The sequence below is a fragment of the Macaca thibetana genome, chromosome 2, assembly GCF_024542745.1.
Source record: "Macaca thibetana thibetana isolate TM-01 chromosome 2, ASM2454274v1, whole genome shotgun sequence".
Taxonomy (NCBI): domain Eukaryota; kingdom Metazoa; phylum Chordata; class Mammalia; order Primates; family Cercopithecidae; genus Macaca; species Macaca thibetana.
Genome location: NC_065579.1, coordinates 56,785,876 through 56,804,171, shown reverse-complemented (window position 1 = coordinate 56,804,171; position 18,296 = coordinate 56,785,876). Strand labels below are relative to the sequence as shown.

Below are 18,296 nucleotides of genomic sequence, written 5' to 3'. Positions count from 1 at the left end.
GTCCACAATTTAATTTGATTTCACAGTAAGCAATAACTTGGAAGTCATCAGAGTACATGATATACTTAAAAGTACAAGATTGATAAAACCATCACATGAGTGCAGGTAAGAGAAGAGGCCCAAGGATGAGCTCAGGGACCCTTCAACATTTAGAGAACAGAGGAATGAGGAAAAATCCACAAAGGTGATCAAGACGTTCCAGCTGCACTGGCCTTATCCCAACTCCTCTTACCCACCATCACCCCAAAGGGTCTGTGCACATGACATTTTATCTACCTGGGACTCTTCTATCCTGCCACTCCCCAACTGTGCCCCACCAGCTATCATCCTGGACCCTCCAGACGACAGCTCACGTCACCTCCTCTGACACCTGCTCTCCACTGGCTGCACCTTACCCAGACAGGTGCTCTTCTCTTGCAGCAGCACCAGTAAGTCCTTCACAGCGTTACCACAATAGTAATTATGCATTTATCTATGGGATGGTTTGATTGCTGACGTCTGTCTTGCCATTCAGGGTGTTTATAAGGACATGAATGCAAGGTGGAGTCTGTTCTTGCTCTATCTCCAAGGCCTGCCATAGAGAGAACTTCATGTGGGGCAGGACCTTGATGAAGACAATGAATTCATCAACCTCTCTCATTGATTTTCTACTCAATGAAATAAGAAGACTCTCTCTATTTGGACCCTGTTGTAGGTTTGCAGTTGAAACATCTGCTTTTGTAGTTATGCCCTTAAGAATTAACTAACCGTGTTTTCATCTCCTCCTACTTTCTTGGAGCACCTGTCATTTCTGATCTCTGCCTACCCTAGGGCAACTGGCGCATACACCGACATATTCCAACACTTCATTGTTCTCTCAGAAGAATCAATTTCATAAATATTGGCAGATCTATCACTCAGTTGTCCTTTAATTACTCAGCTCCAACCAGAGTAGTTTTTTCCTCAATCTCTGCCTATATTATTAGGAGTTATATGAAGTTCCAACACTGCAACAATTCAGATACAGAAAAACTTTTTAAAGTGATATTAACAACATGGAAACTATACTCAATACATATAAAGCTACACTAAGGTGCTCCTAGTACTTGGAAATAAAGTCAAGAAAAAGATAGTCTCCAACTAAAACTGAAAAAACAAAACAAAAATTATAAAAAAAATTTACATGTATACATGTATGTATTTTTCTACAGAGAAAGCCTGACTCACAATTTTTATTAGATTCTTAAAGCATGTATGATACTCCCCCAGTAAAGATGACTAAATGCATATCCATCCTATGTATTAATGCAGAGTTATAACACTGTAAATCATGTGTCGATATGAAACGATTTATAAGACACATAGTTCAGAAGAGAAGCAAGCTGTGTAGTATAAATAATCTGTGTATTTACATAAATATGGGTAATCTATATTGTTTCCTTAAATGTATATATGTGGGTTTTCAGAAGAGTATTACCAAATTGAGAGCAGCATATCTATGGAGAAGGGGATAGAGACTGGGATTGCACAAATGACCAAAACAGCCTTTAGTCTTATCTGAAATGGTCCAATTCTTCTTCCTGTTCTTTTTTTTTTTTTTTTTTTTTTTTTTGAGATGGGGGTCTCACTATGTTGCCCAGGCTGATCTCAAACTCCTGGGCTCAAGAGATCCTCCTGCCTCAGCCTTCCAAAGTTCTGGGATTACAGACGGGACCCACTGCACCTGGTCCAAAATGTCTGAATTATTCTCTACATGAAGGACATATTATATATGTCTTACGTAAGTCAAGTTAATTTTCAGAAACTTTAAGAGGATACCATAATCTAATTATGCATAAAAAGTAAGACTACACACAGAGCCCAGTCCCTGGCTCAAGCTAAGTAGTCCCCCACCTTTATCTCTCTTAGCTAGAGTAGTAATTCTAATTAGGGTGTGTCTTAGTCCATTTTGGGGTGCTTAAAACAGAATACCTGAACTTGAGTAATTTATGAAGCAAAGGAATTTATTTCCTACAGTTATAGAGGCTAAGAAGTTCAGGGCTGAGGGGCTACATTTGGTGAGAGCCTTCCTGCCGGTGGGGACACTGAAGAGCCTCGAAGTGGTGCAGGGTATCATATGGCAAGGAAGCTAAGCACGCTAACGAGATAGCTCAGGTCTCTCTTCCTCTTCCTGTAAAGCCACCTGTTCCCCTCCCATGATAACTCATTAATCCATTAGCCCAGTAATCTGTGGCTGTTAATCTATTCATGCAGGCAGAGGCCTCATGATCCAATCACTTCTTAAAGGCTCCACCTCTCAATACTGCTACATTAGGAATTAAATTTCCATGTGAGTTTTAGAGGCGACAAATATCCAAACCATGGGTCTCAGGTCTAGGCACATGGGCCTCTATTTCTGTTTACAAGGACACAAGGATTTCAGAAGACCCACGGGCCAACTTAAAAGTGTGGACTAGTATGTGCCTGCAGTTCTAACTGTTTAAACTATAATGTGAGCTAAATGGGAGCCAGCCATAAAAAGTGAAAATAATTTTCCATATCTTACACACACAAAAAATGGTAAAAGGTTTTAGTCACCATCTAAAGTAAAAAAAAATAGTATTTTGAGACTGCTGCATTGCCAAACTGTAAATGAAAAATCATAAAACTGCAAAAATTACTATTTTAAGCAACAAGTCACAAACAACTGAAAATTCAGACAAATGTAAAAATTTAGGGAAAAGAATAAGTTTAAATCCATTCAGCATTTCTGCAAACAGAATGACTTTCAGGTATATTACATTTGTTGAGCTCTGATTTGTACTAGAAAATAGTATGTCTTTCACAATAAGCACAGTGTAAATTCTAAAATAAGAAGTCCCATCACATCAAACTACTAAGATGCCAAAGTGTCTGCTCTATTTTCAATGGAATAAAATGATATTTATAATAACATTCCTGCTTTTCAAATCTTCCTTTCTCATCCTGCAATTCCAGAAAGTCTCCCACAGGTACACTATGCATGCCTTAAGAGCTGAGCCCAGAACCAAAGACTGAGGTCTGAATTCTAGATCTCCCATTGCACTGTTAGCCACACTAAGCACAGAGCTGAAAAATACTTTAATTAAAATACTTTAGTTAAAACACTTTCATTAAAATTAAAATACTTTAGTTAAAATACTTCAATTAAAATTAGAATACTTTAAGAAGTCAAACCATTTCTGACTACAGAGTTCAAAATTTTTAAGCAAACTGAAGAAACATTCCAATGACAAGATTACTGATAAAGCCACATGTCAGCAAATACAAAAGACGAGCGCAGTAGAGGATGACTCTATTAGGTGCTGAACAGAGAACACCCTTTCCAAAGGTATCTGGCATTTCAAGGTGATGGAAATTACACAAACACACCCCATGGCAAATAAATGGGGTCAGGGCACAGCTGGCAAGTATGGCTTTGGTTCCATCACTGAACCTAACATAACAAACACTGGTGTTGCAATAGTCATTTCTCAGTACATGCACAGTACATGATCTTGGAGATGTGGAGGGGGTATGGAAAAGCAAAAACTCCAGTCAAAATATATCTAAAAGGAAAGACAATAAATACTTCCGGGGTCCTACTAATGAATGAACCCTTGGGAAAACCTGCAGTTCAGCTGACTACACACCTGGCATTAACTGTAACAAGTTCACAATGTTCCATCCCTGACTAATACAATCAATATTTTTCTTCAAACCCACATGCTTTTCCCAGAGATCCAAGAACTGCTGGCTTAATGTTTGTGCTGCTGTTTTGAGTGAGGCACTGGGCGATTTACCTGCATGCAGCAGGGTTTTTGTCTCTGAGCAGAGTTCCAGATAATCTCCAGAGGTCAAAACTTACTTTTCAAAGTCATTGAGGTTTCAAAACCTCAAATCCCTTTCACATATGATCAACCCAAACTGGGAACTACAACCATTAACATTATTTCAGGACAAGGGGGATATTACCACTGACCCCACAGAAATTCAAACAACCATCAGAAAACATTGTAAATACTTCTATGCACATAAACTAGAAAATCTAGAAGAAATGGATAAATTCCTGAACACATACACCCTCCCAAGACTGAACTAAGAAGAAATCATATCCCTGAAGAGATCAATCAGGATTTCTGAAATTGAGGCAGGAATAAACAGCGTACCAGCCAAAAAAAGCCCAGGACCAGGCAGATTCATAGCTAAATTTTACCAGATGTAAAAAGAAGAGCTGGTATCATTCCTACTGAAACTGTTCCAAAAAAAAAAAAAAAAATGGAGAAGAGGAACTCCTCTCTAACTCATTCTATGAGGCCAGCATCATCCTGATACCCAAACCTGGCAGAGATACAACAACAAAAGAAAAAAAACTTCAAGCCAATATCCGTAATGAACATCATGCAAAAATCCTCAACAAAATACGGTAAACCAAATCCAGCAGCACATCAAAAAGCTTATCCACCATGATCAAGTAGGCTTTATCCATGGGATGCAAGGTTGGTTCAACATAAGTGATTTGCACACATAAACAGAACTAAAGACAAAAACCACATGATTATCTCAACAGATACAGAGAAGGCATTTGATAAAATTCAACATTGATTCATGTTTAAAAAAAAAAAGCCCTCAATAAACTAGGTATTAAAGGAAAATACCTCAAAATAATAAAAGCGATATATTACAAACCCATCACGACATCATCATACTAAATGTACAAAAGCTGGAAGCATTCCCCTTGAAAACCAGCACAAGACAAGGATGCCATCTCTCACCACTCCTATTCAACACAGTTGATATGGTGTGTCTGTGTCCCCACCCAAATCTCATATTGAATTCCCACATGTTGTCAGGGGGACCAGGTGGGAGGTAAGTGAACTAAGGGGGCTGGTCTTTCCTGTGCTGTTCTCATGATAGTGAATAAGTCTCACCAGATCTGATGGTTTTAAAAATGGGAGCTTCCCTGTACAAGCTCTCTCTTTGCCTACTGCCATCCACATAAGACGTGACTTGCTCCTCTTTGTCTTCCACCATGATTGTGAAGCCTCTCCAGACACATGGGACTGTAAGTCCATTGAACCCTTTTTCCTGTATAAATTACCCAGTCTCAGGAATGTCTTTATCAGCAGCATGACAACGGACTAATACAATATTACTGGAAGTCCTAGCCAGGGCAATCTAGGAAGAGAAAGAAAAAGAAAGAAAAAGGGAAGAAAGGAAGGAATGAAAGGAGGAAGGGAGGAAGAGAGGAAGGCAGGAAGGAAGGAAGGGAGGGAGGGAGGGAGGGAGGGAGGCAGGGAGGAAGGGAGGGAGGGTTCAAATAGTAAGAGAGAAAGTCAAACTATCCCTGTCTGCAGATGACATGATCCTATATATGGAAAACCCCATAGTCTCAGCCCAAAAACTTCTTAAGCTGATAAAAAAAACTTTAGCAAAATCTCAGGATACAAAATTGATGTGCAAATATCACTAGCATTCCTACACACCAACAACAGTCAAGCCAAGAGCCAAATCAGGAACAAACTGCCATTCACAATTGCCACAAAAAAATAAGATACCTAGGAATACAGCTAATTAGGGAGGTGAAAGATTTCTACAAGAAGAAGTACAAAATACTGCTCAAAGAAATCAGAGATGACATAAACAAATACACAAATATTACATGTTCATGGATAGGAAGAATTAATATCATTAAAATGGCCATACTGCCCAAAGCAATTTACAGATTCAATGCTATTCTAAACTACCACTGAGATTCTTCACAAACTGGAAAAAACCCATTCTAAAATCCATATGGAACCAAAAAAGAGCCCAAATAACCAAAATAATCCTAAGCGAAAGAATAAAGCCGGAGGCATCACACTACCCAACTTCAAACTGTACTGCAGGGCTACAGTAACAAAACAGCATGATACTGGTACAAAAACAGACACACAGACCAATGGAACAGAAAAAAGGGCCCAGAAATAAGGCTGCACACCTAAAACTATCTGATCTTCTACAAACCTGACAGATCATAGTTGTAGGTGTGCAGCCTTATTTCTTTAGTCCTAATACTCTGATGAGTCTGTGGCTCATTATTCCATTGAGGCTCAGTTAAACAAATGACTATCATTTATTATTCTACTGAGGCCCAACTAAATAAATGCCTCTTACAGTTATAATTCTCCTTTATTCCTAAATGACAACACTACAGTTAAACCTCTCCCAACACCATAAATGGGGAACCGCCCATCACCTGTAGAGTTGAACACTGTCTTACCCGGCATGGTCCAATGAAACCAAAGGAAACATAAACAAACACGCTCAGACAAATTACACCACAGACTGAAGGCTTAAAGATCTTATGTAACAACCATAAATTACTGCAAATTGCTGCACTTCTAAAGTATTTGGCATCATGGATGCTTCTTACAGTCAACTGATAAGGACAGTTTCACCATCCCAGGAGGCAGGCAGGTGTTTGCAATAGAGATTTTTTAGAAAATAAAACAATCAACACTAGCTACTGCACATGTGCACTCACTCCCTACCCTCCTTAGCAGGAAGTGAAGGTATATGCCAAACTGAGACCTAACCCACTGCCAGAAAACCCCTTGTCCTATTCTTTCTAGGATTAAGACTTGACTTTAAGAAGTGTTTTGCGTTAAAATGTTACACGCAAAATTAGACCAGGGCTACCTTATGATTTTGATTATTAAAAGTTAAGGATGGAAGAATAATTTTATATATATATATGTATGAATGATGCTAGGTTTAATATGTATATAAAATACTAGGTTTAATACTAAGTATTATGTATTTAATACTATTAGTATTTTATATATATTTTATATTTTTTATAAATATCTTTATTTTATTTTATATATTTTATATTTTATTTTATTTTATATATTTATATATAAATTTTATATATATATAAATATATTTTATATTTTATATACTAAGTATTAAACCTATAGTAATATTACTAATACTAATACTTAGTATTAAGTACTAAGTACTAAGTATTAATACTAAGTATTAAACCTAGTATTTTTATATACATATAAAACACTATATATATATAAACGCTAGGTATATACATATAAAACACTAGGTGTATACATAAACACACTAGGTTTAAACCTAGTACTTTATACATATGTATATATAAAACCTAGTATTTAATATACAGATAATACTAGGTTTAATACATATATTATACATATATAGGTATTTATATAGACCTCCAACTTTATATATATACACCCACATATATATTTATATATCAAAGCTGAATATATATATTAAAGTTGAAAGTCTTCTGAGACCTGCCCTAAACACTGCAGCTTCACTATCAGGAGGGGTCAGATAGAGAAATGGAGGTGCCGATCACTTATGAGAAACATTCTGACATTGTTAATGATTCACGAAGCCTCCTCTCTTTAGGGTCCTAAATACCACTTGAAAATTTAGTAGTGGATGAGCTTCTAAAAAGGTAATGACTGCTTTCTGGTGTTAAAATATCTACCTTCCTAAAAGCCAGAACTGGTTATATCCTTTTGGTGGACAGAAAACCCTCATGAGAAGGGCAAAAGAGAACGTCAGGGATAGTGATAAAGTTATCTCTGAGGAGGTAGGAAGGAGAAAAGAACTGGAAAGGAAGGAGGGGTTCGCTGTAATAGTCTAAAAAAATAGAAAATGAAGCAAATATGTTAAAATATTAACATTTATTCAATCTGAGTGATAGGTACACAGAAATTGATTACCTTTATTTATCTTTTAATTTTTCTACAGGTTTAAAGCACTTTATAACAAAAAAAAATTAAAGTAAAATTTAAGTGAAAAGAAGACACAAAAGGCACAAAGAAATGCAGACTGGTGCCTAAGAAATGCTAAGTGGCAAAGTTCAATCATGCTGCTTTCATTAAATGTAATTGCCAAGCAACACAATAAATACACACAAGCCTCCCGGGAACACTAAACTCCAAGATAACATACACTAAGGTCAGAACTCACTTTATAGTTTTACATTTTATTACAAGATAGTTCTATGATATCCGTATCGTTTACATATCATTTACAAAAGACACAACATTCATTTTTTTGCCAAACAAAATGCAAGTCCATAAACAAAGTTGAACTGAAGGATATGCACTATTATTTAATTGTATGTACATGTGCTCATCTATATGAAAGCCAAACTCCAGGAGGCACAAATATGGCAGCCTGTTTCTTGGGCTAAAGCTAAGTGGGATCAGGGTGTAACTGACATAAAAATCCACATTTCTTTTTAGCATTCTTTCGGAGACCAACAGCAGGATTTAGGCCTATGCTAACAAACACAGCTGCTGCCACAAAGAGGAAACAAAAAATCCACAGCCTTCTTTCTTCTCCTGAATCCTCTACCAAATGGTCCATACCAACAACTGAATGAACTGAATGACAGCCATTTAGAGCCGACAAGGCCTCAATGGACCTTGTCACCAGTTTTTCCACATATCTGTTTTGGGATACACATATCATGAGATCATTAGATTAGGGTATAAGGCTGCTAATTAATACACCAATTCTGTGGTTCGCTTTGACCACCTAACCACATGCAAAATTTTAAAAAATATCACAGAATTTACAAACTGTTAGCATAGACGTCAAATCTGAATACTTTATTGGACACACAACATTTCTTTAAAATTTGAGTTGGGAAAATACTCATAAAAGTCTGGATTTGTATATTCTCTTTTCTAATTATCAGAACATCTGGTCACAGTGAGCCCCTGCACTCACCTGGTTTGAGCTAAGTAGTAGCTGCTCAATTTATATAAGGCCTGTTCACCACAGCTCCCACCACTCCCTATCACCTACATAAACCAACATCATGTATTCATTCTACTTGCTCTGCCACTGTGGGTATTTTAATTTGGGGCATAATCATAAGGGTGCTATACCTCAGAGGCCCTGGAAATGAACAGATTCTCCTGAGAACAAAATCAGGAGGTGGGAACAAGACAGGGAGAAAGCGCTTGGTGTACTGAATTTTGAATTCCAATACAGGTGAGAAGAGGGAAGGTAAAGCTTGAAGCAGAAGTTGTCTCCCACCATTTACCTATGCACATTCCCACGGCCCTGGCTATACAGCACCAACATTAACAACTCCTTTTCTTACACTGGTGTTTTCCCTAAATGCACAAGATTCCTGATTCTGAACACTTCTGTCACCTCTGCTCTGATATTGCCTAAGGACTCATGGAGGTGTACTGGCTTGTTTTTGATGCAAAGCTCCCCCGAACCAAGCCAGTCACGGGAATTCCTTTCTACTTGCTAATTCACCAGATATTCACAAATGCTGTGCCCAAACTCTTATCAAGTAAACTAAGCATCAAACTGTGACATTTTGTAAGCCACGAAGAAAAAAATATACACTTAAAAAGCAAAAGGTGTCTGATGCAGAGAGGAGAAATCACTCAGCAACACAAAATTAAGTGTCAGAGACAAGCACACAAAAAAGGCACAGAGGGAGATGGAACAGAATACCATTCATTAATCAGCTTTAAGAATATATAAATATTTCTATATCAAATTAAATTTCCAAGGAAGGGCTAGATGCAGTGGCTCATGCCTGCAATCCCAGCACTTTGGGAGGCTGAGGCTGGCGGATCACTTGAGGGCAGGAGTTCAAGACCAGCCTGGCCAACACGGTGAAACCCCATCTCTACTAAAAATACAAAAAGTAGCTGGGTGTGGTGGAACACGCCTGTAGTCCCAGCTACTCAGGAGGAGGCTGAGGCAGGAGAATCACATGAACCTAGGAGACTGCAGTGAGCCGAGATCGTGCCACTGTACTCTAGCCTGGGCGACAGAGCAAGATCCCGTTTCAAAAAAAAAAAAAAAAAAATTCCAAGGAAGAACTGCAACTAGCTCTCTATTGTGCAGAGATACATATACAGGTACATACATACATGTACATATCAATGCATACATACACAAATAAACACACACGCATATATATGTACACAGCCATAATAATGACAAAGTGCAGGTTATGTTAGTACTATGCTTACACTACACTATATTTAACAAAAAGAGAGACCTCGTAGAAAGAGTTTCCAGAGTTCACAGTACATCAATCTCATAGCACTTTATTTTATCAAACCTAATTTTCCTGATCAGAAGTGTCAAAGTTCACGTTCTCATTAGTGCCGGCAGAGTTCCGAGAAACATTTCACAATCTAAAAGGAGTCTTTCTCTTTAGAGTTACAGTATCACTGGCAGAAAAGAACAAAAGCCAAATCCACACATAATTTCCACAACTTGTTTTTTTCCTACCACAGATAGAAAAGAAGGTAAACACTCACTGCAGAGAGCTGGCTCCATGTGGATCTCAATGGCTTATGGTGAATCACAATTTTTTCATCTGACTTCTGTTCTTTGGGCTCCGACTCTTCATCAGAATCAATGTCAAGGGCCTTTTCCTTGTAGTTTTGATACAGGACAGCATTTTCTGCAAGAAAACAAGGCCTATGTGTCACTAATTGTTCTCAATCATTATGTTACTTGTTCTAAATAAACATCATATGTACCCAATGTTTGGCCTCCAATTTTATAAACAACAGAGAGACAAACAGATTTAGTCCCTGTAGAATAATTACAGAAAAGTGATTTTCTCATTCACATAGCTCTATCTCAAACTCAAGTGCAGGGGAGGAGGAGGAGTCCATATAGAGAATGTCAACGGAAGCAAAGTTTCCATGTTTCTGTCCACTACTCATGAAAGACAGTCAGGCCTATTAAATCACTGTAATTTAGGTTAAATTACATCCTACCTTTTATTTCAGGTCCGTCACCATTCATTTATCTATTTAATAAACACTTATTGTATATCTATGATGTGCCAAGGGCTGAAAGTAAAATGGAAAACAAAAGAAAGACACCCCTCATGCCTTATGAATAAGTTTATTCATAAGTTTAATAAGAAAAGCTGTCAAATTCACTCATGCATTTATTCATTCAACTGTTACTTAGAAAACACCTACACCTACTAAGAACCTAGTAGGTTGTCCCACAAGAAGCAACAGCTTAGCACCTGTTATTCTACAGTAATAGAAACAAAATAAAAATCTCAATCTTCAGGAGCTGATACTAAAGCATGAGAGAACTGCAATAAATAAGCAAGTAACTTTGATAGTATTTTGATGCTGATAAGTGTCATGAAGAAACATGAAACAGGGAAGGGGGGTAGAAAGTGCTGGGAGGAGGGCATGTAGATTTTAAGTAGGGTAGTTTAGGAAGGCCTCACTGGGGTGACAATTAAGTAGAGACATAGAAGAGGTGAGAAAGTGAGCCACCTGTATCAAAACTACAACGAAAAGGCCCTTGATGTTGACTCTGATGAAGAACTGGTGACCAAACAGCATCTCACTGGGGCACAGCAAGTATAAAGCCCTGGGGCATGAGTCTACTTGGTATGTCTGTATTTACCAAGAGCAGCAAGGACGACAGCGTGGCTGGAGTACGAAGAAAATGGGCGGAAAGTACAGAAGATGGGAGTTGAAGCCGGGCATCGTGGCTCACACCTGGAATCTCAGCACTTTGGGAGGCTGAGGTGGGCAGATCACTTGAGGTCAGGAGTTCGAGACCAGCCTGGGCAACATAAAGAGACCCTGCCTCTATCAAAAATACAACAAATTAGCTGAGTATGGTGGTGTGCCCCTGTTGTCCCAGGTACTCGGGAGGTTGAGGCAGGAGAATAGCCTGAACCTGGGAAGCAGAGGTTGCAATGAACCGAGATCATGCCACTGCACTCCAGACTGGACCCCATTTCAAAAAAAAAAAAAAAAGAAGAAGAAGAAGAAGATGGGGGAGGGTGACCAGAGGGCTTTTAGAAATTTTTTTAAAAAAATTTCTAGGTCATTATATTTGAGAAGAAATGAGAGGATACACAGAAACAGCTCCTTATAAAAGGAAAAAACATAAAACTAGTTATAATGAAGTAGGGCCTTGCCTCAGCCATTAAAGGACTTTGATTTTTACTCAAAATGTGATGGGAAGTCACTATAAGTTTGAGGACATAATGATCTTACACAAATACATGCTTACGAACTGAAGGATTTATATACAGGTACGAACAGACTGTCAGTAGGGTGTGATGTAGTCTGGCAGTCAGGTATTTGGTCAATGAGGAAAGTCTAAGGTCTGAAAGCTGAGAAGCCACAAAGCTAAAGGAAAAGCACACACAAAAGCTATAATGGGAACATAAGAGGAAACATAATACAGTCATGCATTGCATAACATTGTTTTGATCAATGACAAACCACATTTACAACGGTGGTCCCATATGTTATAAAGGAGCTAAAAAATTCCTATCACCTAGTCATCTTAATGTTGTAGTGTACCACATTACTCACACGTCTATGGTAATGCTGGTGTAAACAAACTGACTGCACTGCCAAAAATATAAAAGTACAGCACATACAATTATGTACAGTTCATGATACTTGATAATGATAATAAACTATGTTACTGGTTTATGTATTTACTATACCATAGTTTTTATCATTATTTTAGAGTGTACTCCTACTCACCAAAAAAAAAAAAAAAAGTTAACTGTGAACCAGCGTCAGGCAGGTCCTTCAGGAGGTATTCCAGAAGAAGACACTGTTATCATGGAAGATGAAAGCCCCATGCATGTTATTGCCCCTGAAGACCTTCCTGTGGGACACGATATTGAGATGGAGGACAGTGATATTGATGATTCTGACCCTCTGCAGGCCTAGGCTAATCCATGTGTTTAGTTTCAACAAAAGAATTTCAAAAATAAAAATGAAAATTTTTTACAATAAGAAAATGCTTACAAAATAGGTATGTAAAGAAATAAAAATATTTCTGTACAGCTGTACAGTGCGTTTGTGTTTTAAGCTGTGTTAAAACTAGAGTTTAAAAGTTTCAAAAAATTTTAAATTTTACAAAATAAGTTACAGTAAGCTAAAGTTAATTTATTATTGAAGAAAAAAGTTTTTTAATAAATTTGATGTAGCTTAAGTATACACTATTTATGAAGTCTACAATAGTGTACGGTAATGTTCTAGGCCTTCCCATTCACTCACTACTCATTCACTGACTCACCCAGAGCCACTTTCAGTACTGCTAGCTCCATTCACGGTAAGAGTCCTATAGAAGAGTACCATTTTTAATTTTTTACATCGTATTTTTACTGTACTTTTTCTGTTTAGATACACACATATCATTGTGTTACAACTACCTACAGTATTCAGTACAGTAACATGCTGTACAGGTTTGGCTGTACCATATGTCCTAGGCTATACCATCTGGTTTGTGTAAGTACGCTCTGTGATGTCTGCACAACAACAAAATTGCCCAAGGATGTATTTCTCAGAACGTATCCTCATCATTAAGTGATACACCGCTATATCTTAAAAGAACTAGGGAGAGTCAATGTGGTTAAAGCTTGGGTATGTCTAGTGGCCACATTGTACAAGGTGAGTTTAGAGAAATAAGCCAGACAGTCCAAATCAACAAAATACTTGTAGGCAATGCTAAAAACTGGATTTTACCCTGAGTACAAAAGGATTGAGTTTCTTTCATACTGTCACGATAGCATCTCTTTCCTGAACACAATGGGACTCCATGAAAAGGGAAGACTTGCTTAGAGTAGAGAACAAAACATTGACTACCTAGGAGACTAAGAAGCTATTGGGGTAGTCAATGAAAGAGGATGGAGGTTTGAGCTATATAACATAGAACAGACTGGTGAAAGACTAGATATGGGGGCAGAGAGAAGGAGGTGTTAAGGATGTTTCCTAGGTCTGCAGGCCTCACAACCAGAAAGTAGGAGATGGGAACACCAGAAGAGATTCAGGTTTAGTGGGGAAGATTATGAGTTTGGTTTGGGGCATTTTGAGTTTGAACTGCCTTTCCCATCTACCAAAACAAGCAAGCATCTGCCCCTTTTCTCATCAACTATAGATTATTCTGTATGCACTATGACTAAAGTAACACTATGCAAGATTTTACTGGTCTCTGATTGTCATGCTATGTAAAGTAGATTACGAGGGTAAAGACTGAGTCTCCCCTAGTCTTTAAAGCACTAAGTAGTTGGCACAAAGTATATGCATAACATTGCTGATAGATTTCTCATTTTCACGACAACATAGGCAACATTATTATTAATCTCATTTCACACATGAGGTGGCTCAGTGAGGGCCCAGTTATATAAAGGGTTTTTCTCAGTATCACTCAACTGATGAATAGGAGCAGGTCTGCCTGGCTCTATCTAATATCACAGATTCTCACCATTTGGCCACACTGCTTCCCTAGTTACATTCTTGTTAATCATTAACTGTAAGAATCCTGCATTCCTCGTGTACATATATATGTGTGAAAAAAATTTCTAGGTCATTATATTTGAGAAGAAATGAGAGGATACACAGAAACAACTTCTTATAAAAGGAAATAACGTAAAACTAGTTACAATGAAGTCTAGTCTCTGACTTTAAAAAAAATCTTAAAATTTTAAACTCTCTTAGGCAAAGGTCACAAAATAAATACCAAATTCCAGGGAATGTAAAGCATCTCCTTAGGTAAATATTAGGTAGATGCTGTTCACTTCATAGAGTGCTATAAGAAGCAGCAAATGGGACTAAGAACTAGATCTGTGTCCTACTATTGGCTGTGTAACTAGGTGTGACAGTAGACAAGGTGCCAAACCTCTCAGATCTTCTGGTTTCTTCAATTATAAAATTAGGGAGATGAACTTATTCCAACCAGCTAAATACTATATCGGGATTTCCTAAGATTGGTGCAGTGAATGAATTTTTATAGATGAGTCATTTTTAAATGTTCCAATGGGAAACTCATCTTTATAAAAATTATACAGGGAATTATTTGATAATCACCTAAGGCTACGTATTTTATAACTCTGGGTGGTTGCACATTTGCTTGACTTATAGAGGGGCATCCCCTTCTTCATTATTCTTCCAAGGTTGGAAAATCTTCACACTTCAAAACATGACAAAAAGTAACTACCTCACTACCACCATGACCCTCCAGCCCAACAAGTGCTACAGCTGGGACTGCTCCCTTCATGCTCTTCCAGTTGGCTGACACTTGACCCATCTATTTACAGAAAGTCCATTAATCTGATTAGGGTTTGAACACCTGGTTGAAGCTGCTTTTGTTTTTGAGATCTTTAATAAAAATACTACATGGGTTGCAAAGTCTTGAGAGTATGTTTTTGTCAGTCAGGAGAGTTAGATTTTCCCCAAAGTTGAAACTTAATAAGGAAACAGGAAATCAGAAATGATAATAAAATGTGGAAATATGGGCAGAATACTAAGTCAAAGGAAATGTGACCTAAAGAAATATGACTTCAAATCTAAATGCCAAAATCAGAATTTTTAACTAAAAAGCTAGAGCTTGGTCTTACTCTTTCTCTGTTTCCTGAGGGACATGGGGATGGAGCCAAGGTAGAGAAGAATTAAAAATCCCAGGACATTGACTGAAAAAGTTATCAGCCTATAAAAAATGCCATTAACTATATTCACCATTAGCATTACTAGGTAAAAATTTAGCTTAATGAGAAGCTTTGGACTGTATAATTTGGGAAGAAGTTGAACATATTTCTCATCTTAAGCATTTTTGTTACTGTAGTTGGATTTCAACTTATAATTGGCATTCCACATTGAAACAGCAATAAAAGTTTTGAAAATTAAATGCTTACCTTCCCCATCAAATGTTCCTTGTCCTTTCAGCATTTTTTTCTAAGAGACAGAAAAAAAGTAAAAAAAAAAAAAAAAGGAGAAGCAAACTATGTATGAATGAGCCAAATACAAAATATGGCTATTTTAAGTACTTTTTTTTTTTGTCATTACATTAATTAGATTTCCAAAAGCACAGACAAGCTGAGCCCCGGAGGAGTTCACCCATTTGATAACTACAATTCACTGAAACAATGAAATAAAATGTACAAGATCTCCCATACCCTGTCAAAACAGACTGAGAATCCTCAAATAACTAGCAGGTCAGCTCATTTTACTACTCGTGATTCACCATCACTGTTAAATTGAACTTTGCTATACTTGCAGAGTTGGAAAAAACACATAAAATGTTATGTAATTTCTTTAAGACCATGGGCTCTAAAATAAAACAGGCTTGCTTGTGTTTTGCATATGTGACATTTATATAGACTGGTTCCAGTGCTCTGATTAACCAAGAAAAAATGTGGCTGCCAAAAAGAATCTCTGCCCTATTGCTGAGATCTGTCTTGTTTCTGCGGAAGGCAGCATACACTCCAAAATATCCCTCTTCAGTTTTCCCTGTTTCTTTATGTCATATTTGGCAATATTTTAATAAGTGCAGCTAATGGGACAATACAGGGGAGCAATACCACAACAGTGTCACCCTAACCTGAAGTTTTCAGCTGCCAATTTGTTAAATGCACTCAAGGATGAATGGGCATACAACGGGAATAAAACACAATCATAGGCCATGGTGACAAAAACAAGCAACAAAAAAGATGACAAAAGATTTGTGTCTTTTGTGATCCTGGCAGTTGATTTTCAAATTCACATTCTACCTGAATGACATCAAGCGTGTAGTAACCACTCAAAAAACAATTCAGTAAGTAAAAGCAAAAAAATAATCAACAGGCTCAAACAGGAATCAGCATTTTTCTGAATCAGCTGTGATAACAGCTACCATTGACGGAAACCTCTGAGCAAACTCCAGACAACTTGACTGCAGAGTGCGGGTCTGAGCATGCTCCTCCCCCTTTCAGCTATCTCTTTTAAAAGTGGTCAAGACTCATTCAGCCAATAATCTGCCATATTTCACTCTTGTCCCCCCAATTCTGCCTGAGCTTAGAAATTTAAAGGTGATGAATTTCACTTCTTCCAACAAAGCTGCACTAAACTCGGCTGTGCCGGCCAGCATCAAAGTGGCCAAGAGCTGGATGTACACTAGTAATCAACAGCAAAACACAGAATTAAAAGGGAATGACTTCTTCGGGTTTTCTCTATGCTCCTCCTCCCCACCCCCAACACATTTACTTTTGGCTTAGTGAATGGCGTGTCACACTCCTGCCCACTTTTACCTTTATCCTTCCCAGACTGGAAAACTTCTCCTTGTCTTCCATCACTGCTTTCAGAACAGGCTGGGACATTCTGTTCTTCTTCTTCGAACTGGTAGGACTGTCAAAATCAAAGCCACTGACCACTGCCCTGCGATAAGACGTGGACCGCAAGCCTCTCCGCAGAGACCCTGGGCTATCCACGTCGTTATCGAACTCACTCTCCTCCCCTGCGTGACCCAGAGGTCCTCCTAGGCCCTCCACCATGCTGCGCACCTTGAGGAGTCTCTTGTGGGGCTCCACATTCTGATTGTTGGATTTACTTATTTTAATTTCCGAGGCCAGACTCTTCGGAATGATCTGCTGCTTCCCCACTTTGAGGGCGGCGGGGCTGTTTGTACTCAAAACCACGGAAGGATTCTCAAGGAGCTCGTTCTCCTGGGAGGGGAGCCTTTGGAGGGGAAGTTTTTGATCTGAAGAACTTTTCTGGGGCGCAGGAGAGAGCCCCCGTTCGGGCTCCTTAGCCTTCTGGCTGGACTGTGAACCCGACCCAGGAGAATCGTTATTAGCGGCAAGGCCATTTGCAGTGGGCGAAGGCACCGGGCTGGCATTCAACCCAGTCGGGTCCTCTTCGGGGGTGCAGGGGGCGGGCGCGTTAGGAGTCCGCGGAGAGCGCAGAACCGGCGGCGGCGCAGGCAAGGTCACCGGGCCATTTGCTGGGGATTTCGGGGAGCCTCCCGGCACCGCTTTGGGGAGCTTGGGTGACTTGGGCCGTCGAAGTCGAGGAGAGGCAGCCCTGTACTCCGGGGATGCCGTCCCACCATTGGCCACCGCTCTCCGCTGGGCTCCCAGAAGCAGGGGGCTCCTATGTACCGTCCTGCTGTCCGAGTCGGTGGGCACCTGGGCGACAGTCTGCGCTGCAGGGAGCGTCCCTCGGTCCTCCACCGGAAAATCTGTAATTAGCAACCCGTTGGGGCTCTGGTAGGACTGGGGCCTCGGCTTGCTCCGGCCCAGCAGCTGGGGCTGAGGAATCGACCGCCTCCGCCACAAAGGGGTTATGCTGTTGCTAGAAAAATCCACTTCGCTCTCGCCGTCCATAGCCGGGCCTCGAAGTCAGCCCCGGTAGGAGCAACACCGGGTCAGTCTTGCCTAAAGAGGAAAGAAGTTAGGAAACTGTGCCTGCGGATAGGCGGGGACGCCTGGCCGACTCGCGTGCTCCGAGTCCGGCGGTCCCCCTGCTGCTGCGCAGGACACG

General features: G+C 39.2%; 1 protein-coding gene across 1 annotated transcript in view; it reads right to left on the bottom strand.

Annotated features, from left to right (window-relative positions):
* Positions 1 to 18,139, bottom strand: part of ARHGEF26 (Rho guanine nucleotide exchange factor 26) — a 136,853-nt gene extending 118,714 nt beyond the window's left edge. The window contains exons 1-3 of the mRNA XM_050778226.1: positions 17,066 to 18,139; positions 15,695 to 15,734; positions 10,314 to 10,459 (exon numbers count right to left, since the gene is read on the bottom strand). Of these exons, the coding sequence (XP_050634183.1) occupies positions 10,314 to 10,459; positions 15,695 to 15,734; positions 17,066 to 18,139 (1,260 nt within the window). The remainder of the gene's footprint in view (positions 1 to 10,313; positions 10,460 to 15,694; positions 15,735 to 17,065) is intronic.
* Between the last annotated feature and the right edge of the window lie 157 nt (positions 18,140 to 18,296).